Source organism: Pseudorasbora parva, chromosome 13 (assembly GCF_024679245.1).
Source record: "Pseudorasbora parva isolate DD20220531a chromosome 13, ASM2467924v1, whole genome shotgun sequence".
NCBI lineage: Eukaryota > Metazoa > Chordata > Actinopteri > Cypriniformes > Gobionidae > Pseudorasbora > Pseudorasbora parva.
Window position 1 is genome coordinate 26,268,924 of NC_090184.1, and position 20,203 is coordinate 26,289,126.

At 37.5% G+C, this 20,203-nt stretch overlaps 1 protein-coding gene across 3 annotated transcripts in view; it reads right to left on the reverse strand.

The window, feature by feature from the left end:
- Positions 1-544: 544 nt before the first annotated feature.
- Positions 545-20,203, reverse strand: part of kcnd3 (potassium voltage-gated channel, Shal-related subfamily, member 3) — a 143,433-nt gene continuing 123,774 nt past the window's right edge. Inside the window, exons 4-8 of one of the 3 annotated variants that reach the window (XM_067413641.1) lie at positions 15,906-16,004; positions 12,437-12,469; positions 12,240-12,332; positions 4,441-4,685; positions 545-3,815 (exon numbers count right to left, since the gene is read on the reverse strand). In XM_067413641.1, coding sequence (XP_067269742.1) covers positions 3,611-3,815; positions 4,441-4,685; positions 12,240-12,332; positions 12,437-12,469; positions 15,906-16,004 — 675 coding nt within the window. In that variant the 3' untranslated portion in view covers positions 545-3,610. Of the gene's footprint in view, positions 3,816-4,440; positions 4,686-12,239; positions 12,333-12,436; positions 12,473-15,905; positions 16,005-20,203 lie in introns of all 3 variants that reach the window. The other 2 variants (XM_067413640.1, XM_067413643.1) reach the window with 2 other exon arrangements.

Here is a 20,203-nt window from a genome sequence, read left to right on the forward strand (position 1 = left end):
TCATAAAAATGTTAGTCGATATATTAGGTAGATAAAAATAGATTTACACAAAAATGTTAGTCGCTTAAAGGTTTTTTTTTACTAATGGAACATGTCCACAAATGTACCTACCTATAATGTATAGGTCCTGGATAGAAGGTATTTTTTCCCTACCTAAATAAACAAAAACTCCCCTGATGTTACCACATTTGCATGTGGCTAATGTAACAAAAAGAGGCAATTGGAATGGTGGCATGTCATATTGTGCTATAAATGATGGATGATATTTTCATATTGAATGATTTATTGTAAGAAGCAAATTATATGTTTGAGGTAAAGTGCAAGATAAAGTGTTGGACGAGTGTAGGTTTAAAAATATTTAAAATGTCCTTTTTAGCTTCAGATTGTTTTTGTATCCTGTCTTAAGATCTATTAAATTGTGATGTCAAATCTATACTTTATTTTAGCTCCAAAATATTGTTAAGAGTTCATGTGATTTCATCATTAAACTGCTGTCAGATCACGGTTCAGCATGGCCAGAGGAACTGAAGAAACAGCAGATGGGTTTGTGGCAGATACAATTCATTTATCAGGCGTTTCACAACTGTGACACAAGACAAGATCATAAATAATATTTAACATCCGACAGTGAACAGGAATCTGCTGAATAGAACAACATGACTATCTAAAAAAACAAAAAAACAAAGCGAAGAGACTTAAAGAGTTAAACAAGCACAGACACACAGAGGAAGAAAGAAGACCCTCGACAGGTATGCAGATGCGCACATACAGATCTCCACTTGGTAATATATTCAAAACAACCAGTTCTGAATGGACTGCACAAATGAATGATTACAAAGCTGTTAGGATTCTAGATTCACTTCTATTACATTGATGGTTTTGTAGTGTCCCCTGCTGGGCTGGACGGAAAGACAAAGCAAAAGAAAGTAACTCGGAACACATTACTGCTCGCCATTGACCACAGGTGATCCAATACTCAACATTTATTATCTTAAAATTTAGAATATATTGGCCACACCTTCTTCTCTGATTAATTAAACATTAGATAATTTCCATATTTCCCATCTATTATGTACACTTATGTAAATCACAAAGGGACCAAACATCATTTGGGACCATAAAAAGAGGATCATTAGAGGTTTGTTATGGATTGTATGTACAGCAAACAGGATAGTCATCATATGAACACATGGTACATCAAAGAACATTTTGGTAAAATTTTCACAAGAATGGTGTGGGCCGGATACCCTGATATTCCTAAATACCACAATGTGCTTTTTCCCTGTAATACTGCTGTCATGTCTTTTCACGTTTGTGTAACTGAACATCCACTTCAGCTTTAAAGTTCAAGTATAGGTTATTTATCTGTTATGAAATTATTAAATCAGATTTTTGTTTCCTTTCTGGAAAATATGGCTTATTGTTATCTAAAAAGGGGCCAGAACCAAGATTAAATGTGTTGATATGAGGCCTAGTGTGTGTTTCATTGCACTGAACACTAAAACTCAGTGGCCCTGGAGCAATAACATCCTGAGGGGAGGGGGTCATTTCCTATGTATGCTGGTGTAAGAGGCACAAGTGAGTGGGGTTTAAGGCAGGGCCGTAACCACCATAGACATCGAGGGGAGACAAGTCCTCCCGAATAATTAGAAATTGCCAAATTGTCCCCCCCAATATTTGATATTCTTGATGCTGTTTGGCTGTACTCCCATTACACACCACTCTTTTTGTTGCTAGGAGGACAAAAGTAAAATGTAACTTTTTTAGGTTGGTCTGCCTCAGTGGTCTAACAGCACTTGTCACTGTCACACACGAATAAGATGGCCAATCAAATCAAAGAAGGCGTGGCTTATTGTTAGTGTGAATTCCAACGCGGCGCTTTAGTTATAGCAGTGCGTCGTAAGATGTAAGTAGCTAAACATTTAATACTATGAAATATTTCATCGTCCAACAGTAATATCAAGTGATGCAAATGACTATTTTAAATTGAAAATATGACATATGACATATTTATGTAAATCATAACTGAATTTGTAACTTAACATAACAACTTTAAAGAAACCAATAAAACCAATACCCCCCCAATGCAAAACCAAAACAAACTTAGCCCCCCCCCCCCCCCCCCCCCCCCAATGTCTAAGACGTGGTTACGGCCTTGATTTAAGGGGATGGGTGGGGTTTAGAGTCCTGGGATGGGGATTATGTTACAAAAGGCAGAGCTCAGGGGGACATGTGGTTAATTGCTGGCAGTTTTAATAGGATTGGGAACTGTAAACAACACAGACGACGTCTTTCCACTACATGACAACAAATTTGAACTATCTCATTGGCAGTGCCATTCTCCTGAACATGGCTGACAAAAAAAGAGACAAAGACAGAAAAGGAGGGAGTTTAGAAGGAGAAAAGAGGTGGAGAATATCCCTAATTGGTTTGTACGGTTGACGGTTTCTCCTCTCACACTCACAGCCACGTATGACTGAAAATCTAGAGTTAACGAAAACATTCACTGTTAATGAAAAAAACACAAACATCAAAAGTTTCCTACCCATGTAGTTTTACGCAAACTAGACATATTTTTTTTAACTACCCATTGAGCGATAATGACAATAACACTTAGATCAGAACAACTACAGGAAGCAGGTCAGCAGTGGACAGAGGAAAGGGGGCGGGGCAGACATAAAAGGGCGGGGCGGACGAAAAGGGGCGGGGTAGGCAGCTGCTCTGGTTTCGCCAAACAATGGCTAAATATTACAAAATATTCTATCAACAATATTCACAGTTAAACCAAGGCTTGATACACATTGTAAATCACAAAATCTCAGCGACGCCTTGTGCTTGTAGTCACAGAGTTTTTAAAAACACTTTCATGATTCTTTCTCTCTTTTTTTTGGTTCTATATTACATAGTAATGCTTGATAGGTCACAGCTAACGTTACAAAGTCGGCTCAACGTTTTGGACTCGGGGAGAGACAGTGGCTTAAAGAAGAAGGAAACTCTCTTCCCCCTGAGAGGCACGAACTGTGTGAGAGGCTGAAAGTTTGAGGGGCGATTCAGTAATTCACACACGCACACATACACGCTGGGCAGAAACATTCAAGTTAGACCTAACTCTGACCAAATATTCCAAAAATAAAAACTTAGCATGGTCTAAGAAACACTGTCGCCCTCGGATGTTCTCTTATCCTTCAGGAATTACTCTAGATCAAAACAACATAATTGGGATAAAGAAAGCCAAGGCTTTGAGAGGCTGTCTGCGATGCTGGAACAGATTAACGGACAGATAATAAACAAACAAAACAAAACGCTTGACCTCTTGCCTCCATCTCTGGTCAAAATATTAATCTTTTCGGCGATTTAAAAAACAGCATGACCCAACATAAAACTAAGAGGAAAAAGAAGAGGAAATGTTTTATGCACAGTGACACTGCAGTGACACCCTCATCTTTATCAGTCCTGATGGAGAGTGATTGAATACTCATGGTCGTCCTTTCTCTCTCATTTACACAGATGCTGTTCTTCTATTTCTTTTAGAGAGTCTGAGTCAGTGCACTCCTTCTCCCACTAGGGGGCAGGCTACTCATCAGTTTCTCTTCCTGAGTTCTGTTTTCTCCTACAGCGCAGAGATTTTCACCACATCAGAGCCGGGGTTCGGAAGAGGCGGAGCGTCTGGGTTGGGAGGGGGCGGAGCGTCGGGACTGGCTCGAGAGTTGTTTGAGGGAGGGGTTGGGATACTGATGATTGCCGTGGTAACCAGTCCACTGCTCTTGCAGTTCAGACTCCCTGATTCATCCGACATCAGATTGAGACTGGAACGACTGAGACAGAGAGAAAGAGACAGAGGTCTTAGAACTCTTTTCAGACCCTACTAAGGCTACCTTCATATTAGCATACATCCTAAACACAAAGGAATACAATTATTGTTGTTTTGCCTTATTTGATAGAAATGAGATACTGCTTGGAAATGACATACAAATATGCTGTTCATGTGATATTACCTTTTAACCCTCATATTCTGTTGAAATTGACTATACCACTACTTTTTAATGTTTGGGGTCCCATGATACCCTAATACTGTTTTGTTTGTTTAAATTGTCATGGATTTCACATTTAGTAATTCATATTTTTATAATGGATTTCCATAGTTTTAACATAGTAAACAATCAAATCTAAAGCATTTAAAAAGTAGGCTATGTTTATCACCATGAAATCAAAATGAACAAGTCTTCTCTTTTTTTTTCTTGAGTAGCTGTTTCACTCGGATATAGTCATGTCACACCTGAACTAGAAGAAGACTATCGCAGCTTCTGTTTCATGTCGACTTTTTTCTAACAGCTGTCATGTGACCTCAATATCATATAAAAAAGTTGAAGTCTGTTAGTTCCTGTAGAAATCAACCCTTAGGACATTTGTATGGAGTCTTTATGAGGAAGGAGTGCTAACCTGGTGTTGAGAGGTTGCTGTTCCCCACAATGGATGTGTAAGGCGCTAAGCTCCTGTAGGTTGTGCGTGTGTGAGTGTGTGTGTGTGGCATTAAGAGCTTGGATGTTCTTCTTGGTTCTCCGAGAGCAGCAGGTGCCTGTGACGCCTTCTTCACTGGAGAGAGATGGACTCTGCGATGGGAAGTTCTGCAGTGCTGTCTGCAGGTACCCCTGTTCATACAGGCGCTCGTCCACAAACTCATGATTCTGTTTACAGAAACACACAGATTATTTCAGTTCATTGGTTTCTAATGTTTTATTTACAAGCCCTTTTCTTGTAATTGCCTTTACTTCAAAGCCTTATATGTGCATTTTAATATTGGCATAGAGAATATGAAACAGCATTGGGTGCATTTTAACTTCTGTAATGTAACAAATGAGAAATTTTTAATTTAAAAAAAGAGAAACTAATAATTTATGTCAGTTATACATTGCATAAGACAAGTTTGGGGATGTAATTAGGGAATTCAAATAATATGTAAAAGGGAATATTCTCTGGTTAATATGGACTTGATTTGATTGGGGAGAGGTGAAATATTATTTACAGTGGGTGCAGAAATTATTCAGACCCCCTTAAATTTTTCACTATTATATTGCAGCCATTTGCTAAAAACATTTAAGTAATTTTTTTTCTCATTAATGTACACACAGCACCCCATACTGACAGAAAAACATAGAATTGTAGATATTTTTGCAGACTTAATAAAAAAGAAAACCTGAAATAATCACATGGTCCTAAGTATTCAGACCCTTTGCTGTGACACTCATATATTTAACTCAGGTGTTGTCCATTTCTTCTGATCATCCTTGAGACGGTTCTACACCTTCATTTGAGCCCAGCTGTGTTTGATTATACTGATTAGACTTGATTAGGAAAGCCACACACCTGTCTATATAAGACCTTAGAGCTCACAGTGCATGTCAGAGCAAGATTCCTAGAGCTGGCCACCCGGCCAAACTGAGCTATCGGGGGAAGAAGAGCCTTGGTGAGAAATGTAAAGAAGAACTCAAAGATCACTGTGGCTGAGCTCCAGAGATGCAGTCAGAAGATGGGAGAAAGTTGTAATAAGTCAACCATCACTGCAGCCCTCCACCATTCGGGGCTTTATGGCAGTGTGGCCTGACGGAAGCCTCTCCTCAGTGCAAGACACATGAAAGCCTGCATGGAGTTTGCTAAAAAAAAAACACCTGAAGGACCATGATGGTGAGAAATAAGATTTTCTGGTCTGATGAGACCAAGATAGAACTTTTTGGCCTTAATTCTAAGTGTTATGTGTGGATAAAACCAGGCACTGCTCATCACCTGTCCAATACAGTCCCAACAGTAGCTGCATTTCCATTACAGATTTGTGAAAAACTTTTGCGATATTTCTTAAATGTCGATAAAAAACTGTTGCGAAATGACAGCTTTCCATAGCTGCAGTTATGCGACTAAAACATATTACTTTCCTCTCACGATATGTCATTCCAAAATGATGGCACTTGGTAGGTTTGTATATACCATCCACCACACTAGCCATTATTTTTATTGGAAGGAGACGTGTGTGTTATCCAAGCATTAATGGCAAGGAAAGCCCCTTAGGTTACTTAAGCGGCACGAATATAAGGTGTGTGTGTGTGTGTGTGTGTGTCAGATCTGCTTCAAGGTCTTCATGATAATGTAGCATTTCTGTGTTTAGAATCCAGTATTACTGTAATCCTATATTGTCTTTTATGAGTTTAATAAAGAACTCCGTCTCGTCTTCTCTCCAAACCGAACCATCATCTGTAAAGAATGATCAACTTTTACACGCGGCAGGTTGACGCATATAGAGTAGAGCGAAATGTTTGAATTTGCATGTTAACTCAAATGTTTTTTTTATTTTTACCACTTTCGTTATTTTGGCTAAATATTTCGTTTGATGGGCATATGAACTGAATTTAGAAATGCTTTGGAAAAGAAAAAATGGCATTTAATAAACAAAATATTTTTTTTGAAATGAAGACAGCTGGAGTGAGTGCATGCAAAATAATTAGTTCCCTGAGTCCACAAATAAAAATAGACAGTTTATAGTTTATAATTATGTCTTGAACTTATCTGTATAGCTAAAAATGACAAGAGTATTGTAAATTGTTTCATCTCTCTTAAAGGAAGAAGGAAAAAATGAGAACGTCGGCGCTTTTATCGGCTGTGGGTTAAAGAAAACATAGCCTAACTACGAAACTAAATAGGCTACGTTTAGGCCTAAACATTAGCCTGTAATATTAATATTTTAATTTATATGTTGATTATGAAAAGTGAGCAGCATGCGCAAGAATCGCAATATGTTTGAGACCTGAGGAGTCACATGCTTTTGATCACTTCGAGTTTTATTTTCTAGAAAGTCTTTCTTAAAAAAATATTTAGTTTTGTATGAATTGTATTTTTATTTTGATCGATGTTTCATAAATTAATTGCCTGTTTAAATAAGAAGCAAACTAAGATCGTCTGGAATGGATTGACGTGCGTAACTGGCCTGTTTCCTCGGCCTTTGAGTAAGGCTGAAAATAAAGGCTGGCTCTTTCTGCTTTAATACATTTCTTGAATATATGTCTTAATTACAGTATATATAGCATGTAGTCCTTATTAGGAGAAAATATATGTCCTTTTAACTACATGATCTTGTTATTACGACGCAATTGAGTGGAAAATATAATATATAGGCCCTATGGTGCAGCAATGCATCACAGCAACAGGTGACATGTAAATGCAAAAAAAACGTTTCCATTGCAGTTTTGCGAAAATGTCCTTTTTCGAATTGCCTGAAAAACCACCTCATGAGAGCGTAAAAACTTTTTTGCGATATATGGGAGTTTTTGCGAAATTGCCGCGTTTCCATTGGGCGTATTTTCAAATCGCAATTTCAATTTGCGCATTTTGAAGGGTAATGGAAACGCGGCTAGTGAAGCATGGTCGTGGCAGCATCATGCTGTGGGGGTGTTTTTCAGCTGCAGGGACAGGACAACTGGTTGCAATTGAGGGAAAGATGAATGCGGCCAAGTACAGGGATATCCTGACCTCAGACTGGGCCTAAGGTTCACCTTCCAACAAGACATTGACCCTAAGCACACAGCTAAAATAACGAAGGAGTGGCTTCACAACAACTCTGTGACCTGTCCACCAACGTTAACCATCCAGCCTGACAGAACTGGAGAGGATCTGCAAGGAGGAAGGGCAGAGGATCCCCAAATTCAGGTGTGAAAAACTTGTTGAATCTATCCCAAAAAGACTCATGGCTGTATTAGATCAAAAGGGTGCTCCTACTAAATACTGAGCAAAGGGTCTAAATACTTAGGACCATGTGATATTTCAGTTTTTCTTTTTTTATTAAATCTGCAAAACAATTCTGTGTTTTTCTGTCAATATGGGATGGTGTGTCTACATTAATGAGAAAAATTAATTGATTTTAGCACATGGCTGCAATATAACAAAGAGTGGAAAATTGAAGGGGGTCTGAATACTTTCTGTACTCACTGTATATTTCTACCTGTCCTTGTCTTGAATTTGTTACTGCTAAGAACGGACATTGGGCAATGTTTGGATGATTTTTTTTTTTTTTTACCAGACTCCATACGATATAACGCAGAACAACACTTTACATTTTGTATGTCGTAGGCCTATAAACTGATCTCTATATAGATCAGTGGTCGGTCATACCTCCTTTTGAACATCAATAGGCTATACCCCTTTTACTCTTTCCCCTTTTACTCTTAGTTTTTGAAAAAAGTTGACAGTTTTTAACAAACCTGTTTTATATAAGCTTCATGCTTTACTTTTTTATCAACACTTGTTGGTAAGTTTCATAAAATGAGCAACATTTGAGCAAAAAGCTGAGAAAATCACGATTACGTCTTGATCGAATTAAGAATGATGATCAAAACATAGATGGAGTAGCTAGAACTAGTCCATCAACACCCCCAAAGCTTTGCAGTCCTATCTCGCCCTAGATTGACATTTCATTCGGTAACATTAGGCAGTTTTGATATGCTGTTTGATCGTGCTATTTTATATATGTAGCCTATCCAGTTTGGATGGGTTTCATTCTAATCGTTCAAGGACCCTAATTCTTTTTATAACTAGTAGATTATGATTCCATTAATGTGGAAAGTAATGAGTTTACATTTACATTATTATATAAAATTACCTGCTACAATCATCCATATGGGACTTTTTTCTTTAGTTGTTGTTAGATGTAAATGTTTTTTGTCATTCTATTTATTTATTTTCATTTAACTTTTTGATACACAATGCCCTGTTGGGTTAACTTAACGGCTGCACTTTGTATGTTCCACCACTTTAAGACACATGTATTTGTTGTTTCTTGTGTTTTATTCAAAAAATTATTTTATCTAAGTCATATTCAAAAGTTTTAAGATAGATGCAGCTTTTTAAAATTTGCATCAAATGTTTTTCGACTTTTATATTTATTATACATTTGTTTATGAATAAAGATTTACCTGTATTTTGTATAAAGCAGTTATTTTGAGTTAGATGCCAAATGTTCTCCTATTCAAATTTGACATTGAAGGGGTGTATATATTTACCCAACGGCAACTATAATTGCCGCATACTCAAATATGATTTTCAAGGGAAAAAAAGAAAGAAAAAAATAACCCTTACGAAAGGAAAATATATTTACCAATATATTACTTGAAATATATTATAATATATTGTAAATACATGGAATAATATATTGATGGTATTATACAATATATTATATATTCCTGTAATATATTGCAAAATATACAAATGATTGCCGCTTTCATATATTGCAATATATTGGAGAATATAAATATTAAATCCTATATATGTGAATATATTGCCTAATGTATTACATGATATTTTCCAATATACTGCAATATATTTTTGTTTCGTAAGGGAACCTGGGGAAAATAAATGCAAAGCATGTTCACACAGGACACCATTTACATGACTATATCCAAGAAACCATTCAGAAAAATGTGGGCACAAATGGGTTAACATACTGCAAAAGTTGACACTCAAAGGCTGTCTGACTTCACTCATTTTCATTCACTCCTTCAAGGGAACTATATTAGTGGACTAACGCAGGGAATAGTGAATGAGGGTTTTGGGGGTAATTTCGAATTCATTCTCAGTGTTTGAAAGTGTGCAACACATCACAGGCTTTGGCACCTTCCAAAAGTGACCCAATCAGAGCCGTTGGCAGTGCATCAACTATAGACTTGGGCTGAATCCGAAATCACCCCCTTTACCCCCAAATAGGACATTATTTAAAGGGTTGGCCATTTGTAGTGGTGTTCAAAACCATACTGGATGTTACTGAGTGCACTCATTCAATCCCACATTGCACCGCAATAACAAGTGTACGGCCGATGTACACACAACGGCTGTCTGAATTCTCTCCTTTTCAATCACTCCTTCAAGTGAACTATAATAGTGGACTAATGTAGGGTAATAGTTTAGGAGGTGATTTCGGATTTAGTCTTCGACGGCGTCATGTCATCACTGGGGGCAGGGGGGGAACACTGGAAATGCATGGTGTTAACCCATTATAACCTATATATATATAATCACTTCTGCCGCTTAACAGAGCAAGATAAATAGAAAAACTAAGCCGTATTGGGTTGGATTGTTTGTACAGTATCAGAATTTTTTTTTGTTGTCAAAATGCATGCTGCTCCCCCAAATATCACACAACATGCCTACTTAACATAAATCAAGACGCTTATTTAGTGTTCCTGAATTTAGTTGATTTAAATGTTTGTATTACATACATTTAATTTTATAAAATTATCATAAATTGTGTCTTGTGCTATGAAATGTTTTTTTTCTGAGTATGCTGTGTGCAATGCAAAGGTTGTTTGTTCATGTATATGTTTGGGCTAGAATATAAACATGAAATGTGCAGACTGCAGAGTATAATGTCAAACGTTAATTTACCGCAGTGCCACGTTTAAAGGTCCCGTTCTTCGCGATTCCATCTTTCAAACTTTAGTTTGTGTGTAATGTTGCTGTTAGAGCATAAATAATACCTGTAAAATTATAAAGTTCAAAGTTCAATGCCAAGCCAGATATTTTATTTAACAGAAGTTCCCTTTCAAAGCCTACAGCGAACGGCCGGTTTGGACTACAGCAGGAAGTGCAGGGATGTAATGACGTCACGATGTAATTGTTGCTCTCCCACGTGGAGAAGAGCGCACATTCAGCGCTTGCATCTCCCCGTTATGGTAAGAGGCGGGACCTTTCCAGGCAAAGTGCGCTAAGCTGCTGTCCAATCACAATACGGGAAGCACTGGCCCAATCAGAACTCGTTACGTATTTCTGAAGGAGGGACTTCATAGAACAAGGAAATCATCAGGCCGTTTTTAGGAAAGAGGAAACAGCGCTGTACAGATAAGTAAATTGTGTGAAAAATACTTTTTTTACATGCGAAACATGAATATTGCACACTGTAAAAATTATCAAAGCTTTGAAAACACGTGAAGAATGGGACCTTTAATAAACATTTGTCAAAAGCCTAAAATCCAGTTAGCCTATATTATTGGCCTATATTTGACATCAATGACATGGGTTTAGATTTAAATTTAGACAATGGTCAGTTTTCTATTGTCTTGTAGCTTTATCTGTTATTAAATACTTTTTCTTGTTAGTACAGCCCATAGGCCATAAAAAAATATGGACGACGCATCTTCACTACCTTTCACTCCGGTCCTGAGATAACTACTAAACAGACTCGAGACTCGGCCCCAAATCTGCGCAGTAGAGACCTTGTGAACGCAGTCTGCGCAGTAGAGAGCCGGAAGTAGATGCACAATATCAAAATCCCACCCACACTCTTGCAGATGCAGAACAATTCATTATTTTGGTGTGAAATAAACAGTTATGGAAATGTAGGAATTAAAGTTAAAGCGTTCTCCAACTGAAAAAAGTCTGTTAGTGCCTCAGTGACAACTTCACTCAGAGAAGCTGTGAATCTCAGCTGTCAATCATGACGTCACACCCCCTGTTTTTATAGCATTAAAAACTAGCTAAAACCAAACTTATTTAAAAAAATGAATGCTTGAAATGAAAACATTGTGATAAAACTGCATAAAATGACAGAAGCCATCTTTAGGAAAAAAATATTTGAAGTGTAATTTGATTGTTTAGGTTGACTCGCGTCCATTTGAATACATTGAGGTGCGGGGGTTATGACCTGTACTGGCACCAACCACCGGGGGTTTCTATAATATTTATTATTTTTTTCATGTATTTTACAACAATTTGCAACATTTTACCAGATTTAGTGCTACACGTATCCCCCCCACACACACACTAAATGTTTATTAGTATCACTAATAATAATCTGCTGAGTGTCTTCTTTAAAACAAGATCAAACTTAGGTCAATATTCCAAAGCATTCTTGAATTACAACCATGTAAGTTCGGGTAGGGCATTTAGTTAATCTATTCTCAGAAAGGGGAGTGACAGTTAAATGGTTAAATATTAAGGTTCTGTGTTCTTTTATTAATGTGTATAGTGTGGCCATTAACTATCTTTCTTTTTAACTTATCCTTTTTGTATTGTACATGTATTAATCCATGGTGGAAACACCCGTTGGAACTTTGAGATGTTCAAAACAGAACGACGAAGCCTTGCTTGCTGATATCACATGACTCTGCAAGTTTGATAGATGCTTTGAACTGTGGTTTCGATACAAAAGATCTGTAAAGTTTAACAAAGCAGTGTTTGGAAAGTGCCCATCACTACTTCTAACTGACCGTAGTCTTCTCTAGGCAGTGCAGAAGATGGTGATGTTGACTCTCCAGCAGAGATGTGGTCTTTTTCAGTTGCTGGTCTTCCTCTAAGGATCCCTGCAGAAACACACACAGACATTGATTTTTAATGAATCGTCAGATTATATGCATGAATAATGAAGTGGAGAGAGGGACAGAGTGTGTGTTGTTTGGCTCAGTACCTGTGGTGAAAGTTTCATCTTGTAATAGGGGAGCTGCTGTTGTGTAAGAGTGCGAGGGAGAGACATGGAGAGTGGTTTACTGCTTTTGGAAGGAACTTTATCCATAACAGAGCAGCACAATATATCATCCATAACTTTAAATAAACAAAGCCTGAGAGAAAGGAAGGACGAGGGGCCTCAGAGGATTGGGTGAATCAGAGTGATTCCACTTCCCTGTTTCACAAACCCGTTGGTACGGTTACTAAAACTCCTCATATCTGTCTCTTTTATTCTAGCACTCTGCCTGGGAGCTTGTGCTCGCACACCGGGCCCTCCGGCTGAACGCACATACACTGCTCCACATTTTCGCCATTTCCACAACGTCTTAACACAACGCCAGCACCAAAATAACATGAGTGAGTCAGTTAGTGATGTGTAGGAGGAGAGAGAGAGACAGAAGAAAATGAAAGATATTGATAGAAATGAAGAGAGAGCAAAATTAGGCGTTTTACAGTTACAAACCCTGAGTGCTCTTATTTTGAGCAGACTGTTTGCATGTGAACTGTGTGGTATTTATGAGCTATTCAGACAGGCTAACCTAGAGCCGGCTTTTCTATTTGATGCAAGTCAGAGCATTCTTGCGTGAATCGCATTAAGAAACCTCAAATTAACCCTAAAATCAAAAGACTACTTATTATAAGAATACTTTGCATAAAGAAAATTAAGCCTATTTTTAAGACCATTACAAATTTTTCCATTGTGACGTTTCCATGCCAATTTTTTACGGCTTTCAGTGTTCTTGTGATTCACCCTTCAAGGCCTCTTTTTTAAGAGGAGAAATCCATATGCGTATTTTAACCCTAATTTTTTTTATTTTGCTCCTTTTTATAAAAACTGCAGTAGTATTTTGAAAATAATAACTTATTTCTTTCCCAAACTTTTAACAAAATCCTTTAATCTGATCAAACCGACAACAGACAGATAATATTGATACCATAGATATGTATGTAAATGCCTTATTTCAGATCTTGCAATGGTGTCCTCTCTCACAGTAAGAATCAATGATGCCACAGTATTATGCAGCTTCTGTTTATGAACTCAATATCACGTTGTACTGTTGGACTTTAAATGTTTTTACTTTTACTATGGTGACTTTCTAATTTTGTGTCAGCTAATGCTTTCGTCTTGTGTTGTGTTTCACAGATATTCTTATGTGTCTAACTACAGTTGCAGACTCTAGCCCTTTTTAAACAGCAATCGCGGTAAATTGCTAAAAAAAATACCAGAATGACTTTACTGGTAAATACAAAAATATGCAGTTCACACAAACAACGACATTCTGGCATTTTACCGGTAAATTCTGTAATGTCAGTCATCTTTAAAGGTTAAAACGCTGCAACGTTGTCGTCATTCGCATTAGTTTCACTATCTTTTCAATTTGAGCATATTTTGACATCTGAGTGACAGGCATAACGGATGATCAAACAGAACTTGTGTTTGCTCTTAAAGACACACGATCAGGCTAAACTCAGCTTGATCTGCCGGCAATTTGATTTCGCTCGGCAACTCAGTCTGAAAACCTGTACATTCATTTCTACTGCTTCTGTTACACTTTTGCGGAAACCAATCACAGACTGGCTTATCCATCTGGCTACTGGCGGGTTTAGCACGATGACAGATAGAGAAACAATAGGTCGTTGAGTGTTGATCACGTCTCTTGTGGTCTGATTGGTTAAAGGACTATCCAATTGCAAACAGAGTCATTTAAATAATGCTCGATGATCACACCTCTTGAGCAGTAGAAAAAACAGAGCAGACTCCCCAGACCAATGTTACATTTGAATTGAGCTTGGTCTGGTGATAGCCAGACAACGACAAGTGTAATATTGTCCAACTGCAGAACGCAGTACTGATGAATGGAAAAGAAGGCTGGATTTCGAATTCGACACATCGATTAGCACATATTTAGCACATTTAGCACAAGTAGAAAAAATATTAAAAAGTAATCTCCATAAAAATGTATGATTGGCCCAAAGCAGATGTCTTACTCCAGCGCATTCTGACTTCATATGTGAATATACCGGTTATCTTCATTCTGTGTTCACACAGCCGTAATTTACTGGTAATGTTACAACTTCCATTATTGAAAAGGTCCTGTTCACACGTGATCTGTTACCGGTAATTTACCAGTAATTTACCGGTAATGTACCAGTAATTTATCAGTAAAGACTGTATGTGTGAAAGGGGCTTATGTCAACTTGCTCTCAGCTGTTCACGGACCGCTCCAGTATGGCGGATGGCTTACGTATAGCGGACCATTAAAACGGCTGCTAATGAGGCATCTATGTCTCTACTACTCTACTCTATATCTATATACTCTACACTATATCTCTATATCTATATCTCTATATCGATACTTCCCTTTGTTTTACCAGTAGACATGCACTTTTCGGAAATGTGAGTTGTATTTAATGTTGTTTGGCATCAACTGGATCCCAGTAAAAAATATGTTGTAGAAAAGTAAAAGACTGGAGTGGCTGGAATATCAGAATCATGTAAAAATATATTTCTTTATATTTAAAATAAATGCTGTTCTTTTCAACTTTCTGTTCATCACATAATTTTGAAGAAAATGCAGCTCTCATCCAAGCAGCACAACTGTTTTTAAAATCGATAATAATGGCCTCCAAATTAGCATTTTCTAATGATTTCTGAAGAACATGTGACACTGAAGACTGAAGTATAATATATATTTATTTACTTTAAATACAGTATATTCAGTATTATATTCAGTGTGTGTATATGTATTTACACTTAAGTATATTAATTATTTAAAATATTCCACACTGTTAAAACTGTCTTGAGGTCTGAGAACAGAACATAAAGAACATAAGAACATATTGTCAGGTTCCCGTCTGCTTCACTCACTGGACCTCTCTGAGTATGTTCTTTAAAACTGGTTAGCTGTGGAGTGGCCTGCAATCTGTCTCTGTACTCGCAGTTCACTCTCACATCAGCGTGTCCCCATTCAGAAAATCTGTGTTTCTTTTTTCAGGAAGACATTTTAGCCTCAAACAACTGCAGTAATAAAGGCCAGATCACTCTTTCTCTCTAATGAGGGTGTTTAGCAACACATTAAACATTTTTTTACATCAGTTCATCACTCTGTCCTGATAAATTGGAGTTAATTGAGCTGATGTTTGTGCAAATATGCAAACATGAAAATCTCATAATCGCTCTAAAGTGCAGAAAATCGGATCACTGCATGTGAATCTCTAATAAAAACTTTTATAGCAAAACAACACTTTTACCTCCGCACTGAAGCTCTGCCTGATAGATCTTGTTAAAAAACCATGAATAATGTATGACAAATGACAAGGGAGCCAAACAAAATATGGGGGAAAAATTAGCTTGAATGTGTGTGCTTTTGTATTTGTGCAACTATATGTGTGTGTGTGTGTTTTTGTGTGTGCGTGTGTGTGTTTCTTACCGTTAGCTCCATTGATTGGTTGAGTCCATTTCGTTTGCTATGCAGGAAGGCGCTAGAGCTGCCACTCTTGGAAATTCTCATTCGGGCCAGTCGGGCTTTCTGTCAACACATACACACACAGGGGAAGTTACAACTCAGTCTACCAGTGCTTTTCCATCACAAAGGTCTGAGTCTCAATCTGATCCCTGTTGAAAGAGCAGTTCAGATCAAAGTACTTTAAGAAACAAAATGGATTTTCACATAGATTGCTGTCTGTCATGACATGATGAAAAATGCAAGTGCCTTCAAAAACCACTGAACCAATCCGAACGACCCTGATAGCTACGCAGTGAAAATGTGCTCAGATCAGGGTTGCTTGTGCGCACTACAAAGCATAAAATAATGATAATTTAGAGAAACGCAGCTGTGTACTGGTTAATTACAGTAAACGTCTTATGTAATGCTGAATTACGATTAGCGCAGCTGTGTAACAATAAGTGATAGAGCAGCGGCTCACATTCCCTCAAGTCTATGTCGTTTTTATAGGCACAGCATGGATGATGGGTGGAAACCAGCAGTGGAATTCTCTGTGGAACGTCAAATTTTAATATTTACAATGAATAAGAGTATTTTAATCTTCTCAGATCCAGAGGCATCAAATTATCTGATTTGTGCTCTCATTCTCTTGTCATAGAAAACTGATGCTTTCTCATATTTTGCTTCCATTAAGAATATTGACATGATAAAAAGGGTAAATTTGCAAAGCATTAATAAACAGCATACACTAGATTTGTACATTTTCTTGAACATGTTGCATTGTGGGTGTTCGTCAGGGTGTTGCTATGTGTTCACTAAGACTGTGTTGCCACTGCATGTCTTAATGCACAGATCCCATCTTTTGACCATATCTGTTTTTTTGTGTATTTTTTTTTGGGTCATCCTGTTTACATTCACTTCAGACACTACTGGTATGCAATATCTGTGTTTACATTAATTTCGCCGAAAATGATTGTAGGTGATCATTTTACTATGTACACGGTAGACCCTCTGGATTTATAAATGGCTTTATTATTAAAATTATTTATATAATTCATTTCGGGCGGCCATGGTTATTTGTCAGCATGGACAAGATAACTGTCACGAATGTTTGACCGAAGAGACAGGAAAATTATGGTAACTTTTGTTTGTAATTTTGATGTTTAGATCTATAATTCTGAAGTGAAATTAAGTAGCGCTGTAAGATAATTTTTTTTTTGAACAAATTAACAAGAGCGAGAGATACATGAGTGAGTAGCCTTAATTGTGAAGCCTTTTGGTCCAATTACAGCAAAGTTAGAAAAAACAAGCGAATAAAATATAATGTAGCTATGGTTAAATATATGATCTGCTTCATAAAATGTTATGCCTTTATCTGCTTCATAAAACATAAAAAAGCCTTGTTACCTTGTGGTGGCTTGGAATTCAAAGGGAAATTGGATATGTGTTTATACGTAGGTCGGATGTCCAGATATCGGATATGTATCGGATTTAAAACCACATTTGGAAGTGGCTCGGATCGGATGTGAAAAATTCTGATCTTGTGTGGACTGTACACTAAACCCTCCTGTGTTTACATGTATGCAACGAATTCTGATCTGTGTTTGTTTTAGTTTTTTTCAGATCTGTTTTTTGTGCCAGTGTTCAGAGTGTTTGTTTTTAACCATAGATTATGACTGTAACTATTAGTGTTTTAATTATCTGGTTTATCTGTATTTTCATTCACTCAAACACAGAGAATTTTGTGTGGCCTCTATCAGGTGTGTAATAGGACCATGTAGGTTGATTTTCTTGTTCATGGAGCTTGTCACCTTCACGCACAAAATAAAAAGCCTTCATGGTTTGGACTGTTTATAGCACAGTTAAATGCTGGAGATCAGCTCCACGCGTATAAAACTGGGGGAGAAAAACCGTGTTTTCCACGTCCACATGAATAACAGCACTTCTTGTCCACTGTGGGGGGTCACTGACTCAGCCTCCACAATTGATGTAGACCAATTGGCTCTTTCTTGGATGCTGATTCAAGACTGCATTTCACCCCAAATAGGGCTGCAAGATATCAGATTTTTCACTACGCCCAAAAGAATTTATGATAACGATACACTTCGATATCTATCTATAGAAATCTTGAAAAAATTAATAGCTATCAGTCAAATTTATCTTGATTTTTTATTTTGTATTTTTATGAAGAAACATTGCATACAAAAGGAACAATTAAAACTTAATGGCAACCAGTTTGAAATAACTTTCTGTGCACTGATGTGGCTTATCACATAATGAAGCAGTGATGATATTACTTTATAGTATTCCATACAGTGATAAAGGCTATATAGATACATTATAAATATACATTCTCCTTATGAAAATACCTGAGAAGATGGCTTGATGAACACAGATAAACCATATATTGTCACAATGGTGTGTTAATTCTCATCTCTATGTCTAATCAGTTAAAATGTCTATCTGCATTTTATTCAGCCATTTGATCAGCAATCTCTGTGTTTGTCCATATAAGGGACAAAGTTTTATAACTTCTATGAGTCTCACTTGTGGACTTTCTGCACAATGGTGCCCTCTGGTGTCGAGTATGAATGAAACAAATTACAAACCCGATTCCAAAAAAGTTGGGACACTGTACAAATTTTGAATAAAAACAGAATGTAACATCTGGGGACTGAGGAGGTAAATTGCTCAAGTTTAGCAATAGGAATGCTGTCCCATTCTTGTCTAACACAGGCTTCTAGTTGCTCGACTGTCTTAGGTCTTTTTTTGTTGTGTATTCCTCTTTATGATGCACCAAATGTTTTCTATGGGTGAAAGATCTGGACTGCAGGCTGGCCATTAGACAGCCATGATGTTGTAATTGATGAAGTATGTGGTCAGGCATTGTAATTTTGAAAAATGCAAGGTCTTCTCTAAAATAGACGATGTCTGGATAGGAGCATATGTTGTTCTAGAACTTAGATATACCTTTCAGCATTGATGGTGCCTTTCCAGATCTGTAAGCTGCCCATGCCACACTCACTCATGAAACCCCCTACCATCAGAGATGCAAGCTTCTGAAATGAGCGCTGATAACAACTTGGGTTGTCCTTGTCCTCTTTAGTCCGGATGACATGGCGTCCCAGTTTTCTAAAAAGAACTTCACATTTTGAGTCGTCTGACCACAGAACAGTTTTCCACTTTGCCACAGTCCATTTTAAATCAGCCTCTGCCCAGAGAAAACACCTGCGCTTCTGGATCATGTTTAGATATGGCTTCTTTTTTGACCTGGTGAATGGCATGGTGGATTGTGTTCACAGAGTATTCCTGAGCCCATGTTGTGATTTCCATTACAGTAGCATTCCTGTATGTTATGCAGTGCCGTCTAAGGGCCCGAAGATCATGGGCATCCAGTATGGTTTTCCAGACTTGACCCATTACGCACAGAGATTGTCCCAGATTCGTTGAATCTTTGGATGATATTATGCACTGTAGACAATGATAACTTCAAACTCTTTGCAATTTTTCTCTGAGAAACTCCTTTCTGATATTGCTCCCCTATTTTTTGCTGCAGTATTGGGGGAATTGGTGATCCTCTGCCCATCTTGTCTTCTGAGAGACACTGCCACTCTGAGAGGCTCTTTTTATACCCAATCAATTTGTCAATTGACCTAATAAGTTGCAAAAATTGGTGTTCAGCTGTTCCTTATATGTACATTTAACTTTTCCGGCCTCTTTTCCGGCCTCAATAGTACAAGTGTGAAATCTTGTGGAATAGATACGGCAAAATGAGTTTTGGCGTGCAAATGCTACGCAGTTTTTCGTGTGCATGTGATACGCAATTATGGCGTGCATATGACACGCTCTTGGGTAGGATTAGGGTGGTCGGGTGGGGGTTCGTACGTATAATATGCCATAAAGTGTGTATTATGCATGCGAAAAACCGCGTACCACATGCACGCCAAAACTCATTTTGGCATATACATTCCACGAGATTGCACACTCGTACTATTTATACGCATTTTCGTGAGATCTGGCTCCTTATTGCTACCTGTCCCAACTTTTTTGGAATGTGTAGTTCTCACGAAATCAAAAATTTCAAAATGTCTCACTTTCAACATTTGATATGTTATCTATATTCTATTGTGAATGAAATATAAGTTTGAGATTTGTAAATGATTGCATTCCTTTTTTTATTAACAATTTGTACAGTGTCAACTTTTTTGGAATCGGGTTTGCACATGTCAGAGTTTAGCATTCAACAATGCTTTATTTTCAGTAAAACTATAAAATAATACTGC